Here is a 13573-nt window from a genome sequence, read left to right as displayed (position 1 = left end):
CATGTATATCTCACGTAATAAATCCAGAGATCTGAAGTGAGATGTCAAAAAGAAAAGACACCAAGGAGGTTAGAGAAAAAGGGTTAGGTCAGATTAGATTTAAGGCAGAGGCAGCCACAGAGACCAGACCGCCAGAAACAAAGAGCAAAACAGAAGCGAGAGCTGAGCAGTGTGTGAGAAGCGAGTGTGTTTCTCAGCAGAAGAATGGGTGATATAGGTACTGGATTTTTTCTTTCTTCTCACAGCTAAGGATTTCATTTCTCTCAGTAAAACGTTCCAGTTAGCCTCAAACCAGCACATAAGGCAAAAGACAGTTATATGTGTGAGCAAATGAGGCAGCATTTAAAGTATCAGCCAGTAAGAAATCACAGAATCATGGAATATATCTGGTTGGAAGAGACCTCCAAGATCATGCAGTCCAACCTTCAACCCACCACCAAAGGGTGAACACTGCCCTAAGCACCAGGTCCACACACCAACCAAACACCTCAAATCAAGCTGTCAGTTCCAGCTGGAATACATTAAGAATTTCAGTCCTCTACATTCTCATTTTCAGACTTGTATTATCTAGTTTTCTTCTAGGAATTACCAACGTATGACACCAAGATTATGTAACAACATTTTATGTACAAGTTTAATGTATGATGAAAAATGGAAGGCAATAAGGAGTATGAATATTCTTTTTTAGTTGCCTGGGAGAAGAGACCAACCCCACCTGGCTACAACCTCCCTTCAGGTAGTTGTAGATAGCAACGAGGTCACCCCCTGAGCCTCCTCTTCTACAGGCTGCACACCCCCAGCTCCCTCAGCCTCTCCTCACAGGGCTGCGTTCCAGGCCTCTCACCAGCTTCATTGCCCTTCTCTGGACATGCTTCAGTATCCCAACATCTCTCTTGAACTGAGGAGCCCAGAACAGGGGAAGAATAACCTCCCTTGTCCTGCTGGCCACAGTGTTCCTGAGCCAGGCCAGGATGCCACTGACTCTCTTGGCCACCTGGGCACACTGCTGTCTCATCTTCAGCCTACTATTTACCAGTACCCCTAGGTCCCTTTCTTCCTGGCTGCTCTCCAGCCACTCTGTCCCCAGCCATGGACAGGGCTGGGTGATAGGTTGGACTGGATGATCCTGGAGGTCTCTTCCAACTGGGTTGATTCTATGACTATAAATGAGACTACTAGAAAACAAACATCTGCATACATTAGTACTATTTATAACAGTAACAACATCAAATACATCTAGAGATTTAAGATTATTACCTTTTCCTGTGCTTCTTTCCAGGCTTTTACGGGATCAGACTCATAACCTCGCTGGACCAACATCTGAATCAAATCTCTTTTTGATCTGTTCTCTACAAAACACACAGGTGCAGCCAATGTCACGAAAATAAACGTCTTACACACAAGTACATTCCACTGTATTTAAATAATTTCCAGATTCCCCCCACCATTACCATTTCTGTCTTACACACACTCACCTATGGTAATTTTCCCTTGTATCTTCTCCAGAATAAAACGAGCTTGATTGTTCAGCTTGGTAGATTCTGCACCTAACATCCCCACGAGCCATTCCTTGCGTAAACTGTAATAATGCAGCCGCAAATCAAAGAACTCCTTCAGGATGTCTTGCACAGTTTCGTATTTCTTTAAACATCCCATATGATCAAATAGCACCTAAAAAACACATAATATACAGCTTGAAAGAGTACAATTCAGACTTTGTTAACCTTTGTTTACAAATTTATTGCACGTATACATGTACCACACAAAGTGGTACTGAAGGTTGTGAACTCAAACCTTACTGTGGAACTACACAGCATATAGATGGAGAGATTTTATTTTGAATCACAAGTAGATTTAAGATGAGATTTATGGTAATACGTTCAAACAGGAAGACAGCTATATAAAGAAATATGCCAGAATTCAAGCACATTGAGTGGAATGGCTAATCTTATTTAGGCATTAAAGCACAAGTCCTGTAGCACTTAATGATTCACAACAACGTAACAGTTGAAAAGCAGCTATAATAATCTTTCTATTTGGCTGTGAAATCTGCCAGTGTTCAGCAGTGAAAAATGCCATCTTCCAAGTTTGATCCCAAAGTAATACATAAATTTTACATCATTGGTGAAACCAATCCTCCCTGAATTCTGATGCCCCCCAGTTTAGACATTAAAAGCTGAATCAGTCTCCCTAGGGTGCCTACAGTACCTGAAAGAAATAAGCCTCTCTAGAGGGCAATTTCCCTACCTGAAATACCTACCTGGGAGCTCAGTGAACAACAGCTAGCTCGCTCAACTTCTTAAGACGCACACACTAGGGCACATTAATACCTACACACACGTTTTAGAAAGCAATACTTACTATTCATTTCAGATGGCAGAAAATGCAAGATTAAGCCGCAAAACGTTTTGTAATCTGTTAAACATTAACTTGAAGCCTGATTCTCAGTTGTTCACATGGTTGTTTAAAACTGTGAAAAATACTATCATCTCGCTTTGGTAGATTTACTTTTCAAGTACAATCTACAAAACAGGCTGATCAAGGCCTTTTTTCTTCTCTTCTGCATCTGTGATCTTTAATTTGATTTTAGCCTATTTTCATACAGCTTTCAATTTATACTATAACTGTTGTTATTATCATATTTCTGCTTTGTGATACATGAAAGTAGTATCAAGCATGAAAAGAAAGACCTGCTTTTTCAGTCTCTGTAAAGACATACTTTTTAGAAAGACTCTGGCAGAAATTATTTTACAGCTCAAATCCATCTCTTAATACACAGATGCATGCATTTACTCACATTCTTACTCTCATCTTACTACAAGCACAACCAACCATATAAGTAATTTACACCATCGTTATGTTTTCAGCTGCTTAAGCTCAGTGTTTTCTATACTTTACAATCTAAAATGGGATTTAACTTGGCAGAAGCATTGGATAATTCAACTCCTATTAGAGAAATAATAGAGAAATAATAGTCTGGCATAAAATGCCATTTTTAAAATGTAACTTGACTCAATTTGAAACTCAGACCTAATTATAATATGGCACAAAGTTATTTGCATGATCTACTTTATAGTAACCGTTTTTTATTAGCTGCAGAGAAAAATTTGAGTTAGTTACCCTGAACCTGTCTACTTTGGTTTGAAAGATTCATTAGAACTGAAAGGAATTTGCTGAACCTTACTGATGTTTATCATCACAACAATTTACTGCTATTCAAATTATTCCAAATACACAACACACTGTTCAATACCAAGAATCACAGTACACTACAAAATTCTTTGAGTCAACAACAAGCAATAGTAAGTATTCTGATAGCCAAACATGAAAAAGTTACCATAGAATTACAAGTAAGACTTGTTTGAAGCTTAAAGACTTTGTGCAGTCCAGCAGCTTCTGCCTGTGCAAGTTTTTCTTCTGTCATCTTCACAACAAATTTCACAGTTGTGTCAGTGTGGTATTCCTTATAATCAGAAATTAATGCTGGAGTTTTCTCAGTCCCATTCAACATAGGTTCTAGAACCTGTTCTTTGTACACCTATTAAAAACAAGGTAGCAAAAATCAAAAACACTTCTTAAAATTCTTAATTCCTTAAACCAACAAAACAGCTTAATATTTCAAATCTGTAAATGGATGTCAGGTGTAATGCAGAAAGAACCAGTATAAACTGCAAAACATAGGTCAAGACTAACATAAGCATAAAAGGCATCTAACAAGGACAGAAAATCCTACTCCACAGAAAAAGGGGATTAAATATTACTTCATCAGGAGAAGAAAATATTTGTTGCAGTAGGGACAGCAAATGGCAGAAGTACAAAACCATCTTCCACACTGGCACACAAAAAATGAAACTGTTCTATTCCATGTATAATCATCAGAAATTGTGTTAAAAATTCATCTGTATGTAGGATTGAGTAATTTAATACATAATTTATTGTTGATTTGGGGTTTTATGTAAATGTATTTCACTGTTACTTACCTGGGTCCATGTCCTTACAGGAAGCTCTGTAATTTCTACTGTGTTCCTGTCCACCACAAATATTTCACCACTCACTACATACTGGTTTTGACCAAGTTCTTGAATGGTTCCTTTGAAATTTTTGTAGTTTGGGAGCTGAAATTGCAAAAAACAAAGTGGTAATAATCTTTATAATGAAACATCAGCTATCACCTTTCATTACACTAATCCATCAACCTGCCTCCCATGCCTGTGAAAATTTTAAGTCATAGGAAAAATACTACAGAAAAGAAAGCAGAATACACATATTCAAGTGACAACAGCAAGTATTCTAAGAAAATAGAGCTGAGCCCAGTAAGGCTTTTGCTCTGTGGGGTTTTTATAATTGTTTTTTGGTTGGTTGGTTTGGGGGTTTTGTTTGCCTTGCTTTGTTTTTTTTGGTGCTTGTTTTGTTTTGTTCTTACAGAAAACTGCCAAGCATAGATAAGGCACGACAGTAGAAGCAGACTAATATCCCAGTTTCACAGTACTTTTACAGAAGTGTTGCTACTTCCCCATGCCATTTTTGTGTTTCACTCTTGTGCTGCTCAGCAGAGAGAGTGGAACTCATTTAGTTTAAAAAAAAAAAAAAGTAACTAGCAGGGTGGGAATTTTTTTTAACTGATTTGATTCCCTTATCCAGCTTACCATACAGCCACAAAGACACACCAACACAGAAAAAGGAGTTAGACAGAGGCAAAAATGCCTCTTTCAACCACAGTGAAGTCTCTGAGACTAGACAGAAGGCCTAGAGTCCAAACAGAAGGACAACAGATTGCATTAATTGAAAAAAAAAAATCTATTCATTGTTCCCAAGAATTTACAACAGGAAATTCATTATGTCATGAAACTGATAATGCACAATGGGGAAACTGTGATCTAAGAAGAGAAAAAAGAAGTCTCTTCTCCTTGATAAACACAAGGAAACAATGTCCTTCAGTTGCAAAGCAAAGGTTACATTGTATGTCATCTGTATCCTCTGTTGGATCGGGTATTCTGTGTTCACCTGTGAATTCTTCCTGCCCGCATTTTTGGGGAGCATACACCACTTCCAAGGCTTATCAAATTTTAAAGAAACAGATGTGCCATGCAGTTCAGAAGCTGCTGATTTTCTTGAGCAGTTACATTTCTGCCTGTGTTTCCAGATGTATAAAATAGAGTACAACTCAGACAAGACAGAGGAAACATTAAAGTTTGGCTGAAGAGAAGCAGTAGTAACTTCCAAAAAAAAGTGGTACAACTTTTTACTTTACTGCCATGTCGTAACTACCCTTTGAGGCTTGTAACTGTGATGACTTACTGAATAAAAAGGCCCCTCAAATAGCTGAAAAATATGCATAGCCCTATTTTTTGCTGTAAGTTGAACTTTCCCAGCCCCATCCCAACAATGAAATAAAGCTCATCCATAAAATTAGGCAATCCAATCCAAATGTTCAAATAATCAAGCATTTCTAGACAGATATGAATGAATTTTATAAGTATAAAATAAGATTTGTTTGGCAAAGATAAAATATCAGTATATACTACTATTTTTACCATTGGGTGGGGATCTAAGCCATCCAGCATTCGTCTGACGTTGTTTACAATCTCTCTGGTATCATAATTTGGAAGTTTGCAAGCCCATCCAGTACCAATTCCTTCAGCTCCATTTACTAAAACCATAGGAATGATGGGAATATACCATTCAGGCTCTACACGCTGGTTGTCATCGTACAGGAATTTAAGTAAGTTGTCATCCACTGATGGAAAAAGCAGCCTTGATAAAGGGCTTTAAAAAAAGAAAAGGAAGAAAACTGTTTAAATAGTCCAGTAAGTAAAGTACATCACACTCTAACAGTCCATGCTGGTGTATGATCTGCTTGCAGATTTTCTCATCTCTTCTGTTCTTTTGGCCACTCTGAAGCTGAAAATACAATGTACACACCTCACGAGAAAAGGAAATTCTTCCCAATGGAAGAGTGTTTGTAACAGATGATGTTACTCTATGACTCTTTGTTTTCTTAACACATGTGCACTGGCAATTGCTGACATTTAACATGTACAAAAATACCTTTCTTTGAAGCATTCAAACCACAGTTCAACGTGAGAGTAATAGAGCAACACAGCATGTAAACAGCTGCAAAGCTTTGTGGCTTAATTCATAGAATCATACAATGGTTTAGGTTGGAAGTGACCTCAAAAGCTCATCCAGTTCCAATCACTGACCATAGGCAGGGACACCTCCCACTAGAACAGGTTGCCCAAGGCTTCCTCCAACCTAGAAGGGAGGAGTCACAACCTCCCTGGGCAACCTGTGCCAGTATCTCACCACCCTCACTGCAAAGAACCCTTTCCTAACATCCAGTTTGAATCTCCCCTCTTCCAGTTTAAACCCATTACCCTTCATCCTGCCATTACAGGACCTTGTCAATAGCCCTTCCCCAGCCTTCCCATGGGCCTCCTTCAGATACTGGAAGGCCACTATAAGGTCTTCTTAAAGCCTTCTCTTCTCCAGGCTGAAGAGCCCCAACTCCTGTAGCCTGTCCTCACAGCAGAGGTGCTCCAGCCCTCTGATCTCTAAGTCTAGCTATGAAAATGATACAAAGGTTTTACAGGCAACTCCTTTTCCTTTTGCTCATCTAAAACATCACACTGGGTGTATAAGATTTCCAGCACCTTATGCAGAAAGGGAAATGTACAAAACTGTAATACTACAGAAAGAACACAGGGAGTAAAACCTGATACTTGCATATAAAGCTTACAATTAGGAAGCAAACTTAGGAATTGGGAAATGACAGAAGCAACATAATTCATACCTTGGTTTATGTAATGGAAGTCATTCTAAAACTCTGCACACCAAAATTAATTTCAAGGTATTAACTGTGAAAAATCAGCATCATTTAATTAGGCCTTCATTATTAATTACATATGTGTAATTATTTAGGTTGACATGAAGAAGTGCATCCAAAAGGAAAAGAATCCATCTAAATTTCCAAGTCTATACTGCATTGTGGGATTTATTACCAGGTAGTAATACTGTGAAACTGAACAGATCTTATAATGACTAGGGAAATGGAAAGCTACTTCTGCAGGACATCACAATCTGTATTTTCAGTCTTCACCCTTATGATTCAAAGTGTAAATCCTTAGAAGGTACAATTCCTACAGCACTACAATGCATGCAAAATCCACATAAAAACCACTTCACAGATGTAAAGCAGAATTTGAGCTTCTACTAAAATATTCCAATTCTCATCTACTCCACCACAAAAAACACTTCCAAACCTGCTGTTGTAAAAGGATTTGTTTCACAACAAGGCATTATAAAAGTATGCATTTAGCTTTCTATTTGTGTTTACCTTAACATGGTGAAAATATAGCGAGGGCTGGCAGCATCCTTTCCACCATGAAGCCTGGTACCAAACTGACCAATAGGTTGTAGCAGATTAACATTGTTACTTCCAACAAAGTTCTGGGCCAAGTTGACAATAGTCATCATCAGTGCTTGCTGCAAGAAAATACAGATTCCTGGTAATCTTTCCCAATCAGCCAATAAAACACATTTCTAATGCAAAAAAATTGTGTGACTATCCCAAATGAAATTTCGGAAGCAGTCACCCTGAGAAAGGAGCACAGCAAACGTCACAGAAGAACTGCTGGCAAAGCCTAGTGTTTCCTCATCCACGGCCACGCTGATTTAAATGTCCTTACATTCTACGCACATGAAAGCCCCTGAGCTTCTCTGGTTTTTATAAAGCACTGCTCTGGGAATGAAAAGGACACAAAATCACTGTTCGTGTCTGAAAAAAACAACTAGGCATTGTTTCTGAAGAGAAAAAAGAAGTGATGGAGAGAGACTGTTCCGGGTGCAACTCTCATGAGTATTTCAAGTTAGCATAAACAAAACATGGGATTAGAAATTATCTTTGTTCCAACTTTCTAACAGATCTTCCAAGAACAATAATGCCTCTTCATACCTTAAAAGACAGCATTTCCTGGCACAACAAGAATTGTCCCAGTAGACACCACCTGATTTCCTATGATTTCAGAATCTAGAAGTTACCAAGGTCTTTAGCTATTATTTTGCCATGACCCACAAACTATCTGGGACAGCACCTAGAATGAAGACTTGGATAGAATGGAAATATGCTGCCTTATTAAAAATGCTGTTTGGCTTCATTTTCTTTGAAACTAAATCCTTTCTTAATAGCCTTATAGGTTTGCAGTTTCAATAAAATAAATGTTACCTAATATTTTACATGGGCTAAAAATACATTTTTAGCACCCTTCATACTCACCTCCCCATGGTGGTAAGCTGACATTTCAGCAACAGAACCAGCCAGCTGAGCAACCTTCACTTCACGTCTATCATTTCTCTTAAAGCAAGTGAATAGAACTTTGCGTTGCCCTGGCTTTAAACCTATTAAGAACAACATCCCATGTTTGACACAGGCACACGTTTTTAAACAATACATGTCTTTTCCCTTATTACCACTTCTAACCTCTCAAAGAAGTCTAAACATTAACTGGAAACAAATTCATAACATAATATGAAATAAAAGAATGAATCAATGTGCCAGTTCTTTAAAAAACAGTAAACCATTTTACCAAATGGAGAAAGTTGGCAGAAAGTGGAAAGGTAACCCTTTCAGACAGGTGCTACCGTGCAGCATACGGCATTCCATACAGCACCTTTCTCTTACACATACAGCTTAGAGCTTCCACAAGTCAAAGGTTGTTTCTTTCCAGACTACTTAGCAAAATATTTTTCCTAAGAGTATCAACAGAAATTCTGTAATGACAACTGTTACAGTAGCTTATAGATATTTCAAAACACTCTGAAATTCTGTGCCAAATTCTCAAAGGCTCATTAAAATTCAGCCAGAAGGTGTTTCAACTTCCTTTTAGGTTTTTTACAGTTTTAAGAAAGAATCTAGTCACTTTGATCTTCTGGTTTAGAACCATAAAATGGTTTAGGTTGGAAGGGACCTCAAAGATCATCCTGTTCCAACCCCCTGCCATAGGCAGGGACACCTAGTAGAACAGGCTGCACAACCTGGCCTTGAATACTTCCAGGGACAGAGCAGCCACAACCTCACTGGGCAATCTGTGCCAGTGTCTCACTACCCTCACTGTAAAGAACCCTTTCCTAACATCTAGTTTGAGTCTCCCCTCTGCCAGTTTAAACCCATTACAAGACCTTGTCAATAGTCCCTCCCCAGCCTTCCTGTAGGCCCCCCTCAGATACTGGGAGGCCACTAAAAGGTCTCCTTGAAGTCTTCTCCTCTCCAGGCTGCAGAGCCTCAAATCTTGTGGCCTGTTAGCCAATTTATTGTGATTGTTTAGGTACGCTTTAAGTGCAACAACTGTATGAAAGGGATTGCATCATTTTTATGCATATTATTTAAAACCAATAATCAGTTGTAGATAATGATTATTGATCTGTTCAGTGTTTTAATTCACATACATTATATGAAAGGCACTCAAATACTGTTACATGCTACTGTTATTTACTAGGGTTAAATGTAAGAAGAGACTTAAATATAAAATGTCAGATTTTCTTTAGAGTGGGCCTGCATCATGTTTTCCTACCAAAGATGTACTGAATGTTACAGAGAAGATTTCCTTTACACAGAGAATCATCAAGGAGTAAACACAGAAACTACCAACGGTGAAGAGGTAGCCATAATGTCCTTTCCCTCATTTTTTTTCTGAGATTTGCCACTAGACCACCTTACTATACATCACCTGATGATAACGAAGTACAAAAAAACACTGCTAGAGTACTGCTTGCTGAAAGTTTGCATATATATGTCCAGAATGCAGACCTACAGCCAAAGTTGGCAGAAACACTGACAGCAATTATACACATGCAAAACACTGTGTGTAATGTACATCCTATATATGCACATTTATAGTGCTATAAATGCTACCCAGGGGTACAATACTGACAGCAGTTATAAAACATGTATAATACTGAGTATGTATATACTACATTACAAACATACACACGCCAACCAATATATGAACATGTTCCCCTTCTCATTTCTTGCACTTTTGAAGAGAGAGTCTTGAAGGCCTTCAGTGCAAATGAACAGATACTAACCGCAAGTTCTGCTATTTCTGAGAAAGCAGTCAAGGTAGAGTATATTACAATGAACAACGACCTCTGGAAACATGCAGCTCTACAACCAATCTTCCTCCAGAGCACTCAACTATAAAATGCTTGCACAGTTAATCCAAGTACTCAGCTATGGCAGGAAGCAAGTCTCAAGAAGATGAGAGAGAGTGACAGTCTTTGACTCCCTAGAGAATGCATCTGCATACCTAACCCACCCTTGTTCTGCAGCAGAGCTGAAGATGCATCCTAATAAGAAGCTATTACCCCTATTCACCTGCAACCTACCCTACTTTTTCGTCTAAATTACAAAAAGCTTTTGCTTCATGAGTATTTTGATATGGGTCTGCAGTGTTAAATAGGCCAACCACCTCTATTATTAAAAAAATACACTGGAAATATTAGGCAAATGTACCTTTTTCCTCTCTAAAAAACTCAGGTGCCTTTGTAAGCGTATGCATACTGGCAATAGTGCAGGCAGAAACTCCCGCTCATGCTGTCTGTGTGTTTTACAAGCAAAGTTATACAGAGTAAATAACTTCTTTAAATGTTCATGCTATTGCACACAGAGTAAGCAAATATGATTGACAGAACACTGGGAAGATTACTGGAAAAGTCAGTAACCACTAAAACACAGTGTGTGGGATAAAACTGAAAGGAGAAAAATGTACATCTTCACCTGCACTCTGCTGCTGACTTGAATTTTTGTTATTATGAGACTTGTTTTTCTGCTAATTTGACTACAAACAACACTTGTACAGTAATAGGGAACAGGTCTGCTCAAATGAAAAAGGACTGGTAACTCCTTAGAATATAAAGGATAGCAAACAAAAATATAGAAGTACTTATACTATACCTCTACTTAAATGAACTGATTTCTGATACAAATCACAGGCAAGAGGAACTTTCCAACAAAACAGAATGAATTGTGAGCTTACCATCAACAAGGGAAGGAATAGATCTCTCATTGTCTGAATTTGAGAAAAGGATCAACTCCTTGTTAATGAAGTCATTGTAAGTCAAATGTTTTGTTGCTGTACCATATAAAAATTGCTGAAAAAAAACATATGCATTATTCATTCAATACAAGAAGTGCATTACATTTAAATCTCAGACACCAGATTTATTGCTGTTATTCAGAACTCACCTCAGGCAGGCCATGCAGCCGGCGCTGTCGCCTGTCCTCCATGAAGTTTGTTAACCATTCTTTTCGGTCATCAATCTTCTTCTTACTGAAGGCCTGAAAAGATTCCAAGTACACCAAATTATCAGCACATATATGTTTGTGTAAAGATATGTTACTTTAGTCAGAATTTTAAGTATACTGCACTACTTGATCAAGTATTTAATAGTGCTTATTCAGACAAGATAATTCATATAACTAATGTTTACCCTTAAGCAGCAGTAAATGCAGGTGACCTCTCAGACACAAGGCTTTTTCAAACAAGTTTAGGCTTTTGTAAAAACATGACTAAATTCTTACAAGTTCCTTTCACTTCCTTTCAGTGTATCAATGCTCTTTCTAGACCACTGAAGCTACAAACGATCAAGAGCTGAATCAGTACTTTTTTTTAAAGTAGAATAAAAACAGAATTAAAAAAATAGAAAGCTTGAATAAAAATTATTCTCAAGCATTAAACCTTGACTAGAATAAAAAGGTTTTTCTCCTTCTCCACTTACAACCACTATTGTAAGACCTCATTTGCTAGCAAAAGAGTTCCTTAGAACACCTAAGAATTTGCTGTGTGAAGTAATTACTGTTTTCCTAGATTACAGCCATCAAGTGGCCTGGTATTATCTTACATCGCCTACGTCCAGAGGCAAACCTGTGCCTGGGATTATATATAGCTTTTAAATTATCTAAAGCATGGGTATCAAGAATATGGGCCCAGACTCTTTTAGTGCTCAGTGACACGACAAGTGGCAATGGGAACACGAGAAGTTCCATCTGAATATGAGGAAAAACTTTTCTTTGAGGGTAACAGAGCACTGGCACAGGCTGCCCAGAGAAGTTGTAGAGTCTCCTTTTCTGAAGTATTGGTATTATAAACCCACCTAGACACGATCCCGTGCAACCTGCTCTAGGTGAACCTGCTTCAGCAGAGAAAGCTCAACTAGATGATCTTCAGAGGGCCCTTCCAACGCCTACCATTGTGTGATTCTGGACCACATAAATGCACTTTTGTACACCCTCACCAGTGTAATGGCAGCATCGTCTTCAGGACCAGCATATCGAAATAAGATCCGGTGTCTTTCCATGTCAGCAAAATATTCTTTTGCTTCTTTAGCAGTGCTGGTACCCAAACCTATACAATAAAAATAAGTAGTTCCTTCATATTAAAAATTTAAGTTTTATTATTTTACTCCTTTTACCTCACTGAGAATAAAACCATTACAGAAGATACTATTATGAAGACAGCTACCAATAAAAACTCGTAGCATCCATTTATTATGCGTGCTAGTTTGAAGCAAGCTAGAATGCTTTGGTAAAAGAACTAGATAATGGGCAGTGAAATAAAAACAATTGTGTCTTTTCGCTCACAGTCACGCTGAGAACTCTGGGAAGAAGTAGTAAAACATTCTCCATTTTGTCTTTCATTCTGCCTTTGCCTGTAGACCTAGTCACATCTCATTAACCTTGCTGCCACTAACCTTGCTCCCTAACCTCTTGGCTGCACCTCTCTTCTTCCTGAGAACTGGGGTAAGGTTGAGAGGGCAAGGGGAGGTGTTGGGGTGGTTTGAGAGCCCCTCCTGGGGACTCAGGTTTCTGGGAGGGGAGTTGTGCTTCTGTATTGTTTACCCTTTGTATATTTCTGTATATAACTGTATATATTGTAAATAGCTGCTTGTATATTTGCTGCTGTAAAATAAATAGCTTCATTTATATTCCCAGAGGCCGTCCGAGTTAGCTGGGGCAAATTCAAAAGTGTGGGGGGGCGGGTAAGAGCCCAAACCATCACATTATGTATTTTTAGAGATCCATGAAGTTCGCTTATTTCTTTACACAAACCTTTGTAGTATTTTATCTTCCATGCTTTGTGATTCTCCATATGTTTCTTCCACTCATCAAATTCAGGAATACTATAGAATGAAAGTTCTTGCTTATTTTTGCTTGCCTTAAAAACAAAACAAACAAACAAAAAAACCCCCATAACTTTCCTGTTGCAGTGAATAATAAACAAATCATTAATAGAACCCAAGAACCCATACCTTTACAATAGGAGTGATGAATTCCTCAAGAAAACCATGTTTCAACAGTGATGGCCAATTGTGATGAATAAAGTTGATCAGCAAGCCTTTTATGTGAGATCCATCCTGATCCTAAATCAGATCAGGAAAACATGAGGCTATCTTCTAGAATGCCAGACAAAAAAAAACACCAAACAAAAACCAGAACAAAACAAAAAAGCCCTGAAACTAACAACTGGCCTTGATATATGAAAACAATGTCTGTTCACATAGAAGGAAACAGCTTTAA

The 13573-nt window shown here is 38.2% G+C and overlaps 1 protein-coding gene across 3 annotated transcripts in view; it reads right to left on the bottom strand.

The window, feature by feature from the left end:
- The window catches only part of TOP2B (DNA topoisomerase II beta), a 64239-nt gene that overhangs the window by 10926 nt on the left and 39740 nt on the right, over positions 1-13573 (bottom strand). For all 3 annotated transcript variants that reach the window (XM_064167084.1, XM_064167082.1, XM_064167083.1), the window contains exons 14-25: positions 13306-13416; positions 13106-13211; positions 12292-12401; positions 11243-11335; positions 11034-11148; positions 8276-8397; positions 7337-7485; positions 5535-5766; positions 3981-4115; positions 3338-3538; positions 1476-1671; positions 1258-1349 (exon numbers count right to left, since the gene is read on the bottom strand). In XM_064167084.1, coding sequence (XP_064023154.1) covers positions 1258-1349; positions 1476-1671; positions 3338-3538; positions 3981-4115; positions 5535-5766; positions 7337-7485; positions 8276-8397; positions 11034-11148; positions 11243-11335; positions 12292-12401; positions 13106-13211; positions 13306-13416 — 1662 coding nt within the window. The remainder of the gene's footprint in view (positions 1-1257; positions 1350-1475; positions 1672-3337; positions 3539-3980; positions 4116-5534; positions 5767-7336; positions 7486-8275; positions 8398-11033; positions 11149-11242; positions 11336-12291; positions 12402-13105; positions 13212-13305; positions 13417-13573) is intronic.

This window comes from Pogoniulus pusillus, chromosome 28 (genome assembly GCF_015220805.1).
Source record: "Pogoniulus pusillus isolate bPogPus1 chromosome 28, bPogPus1.pri, whole genome shotgun sequence".
Classification (NCBI taxonomy): Eukaryota; Metazoa; Chordata; class Aves; order Piciformes; family Lybiidae; genus Pogoniulus; species Pogoniulus pusillus.
This window is presented reverse-complemented; position numbering and strand designations above follow the sequence as displayed.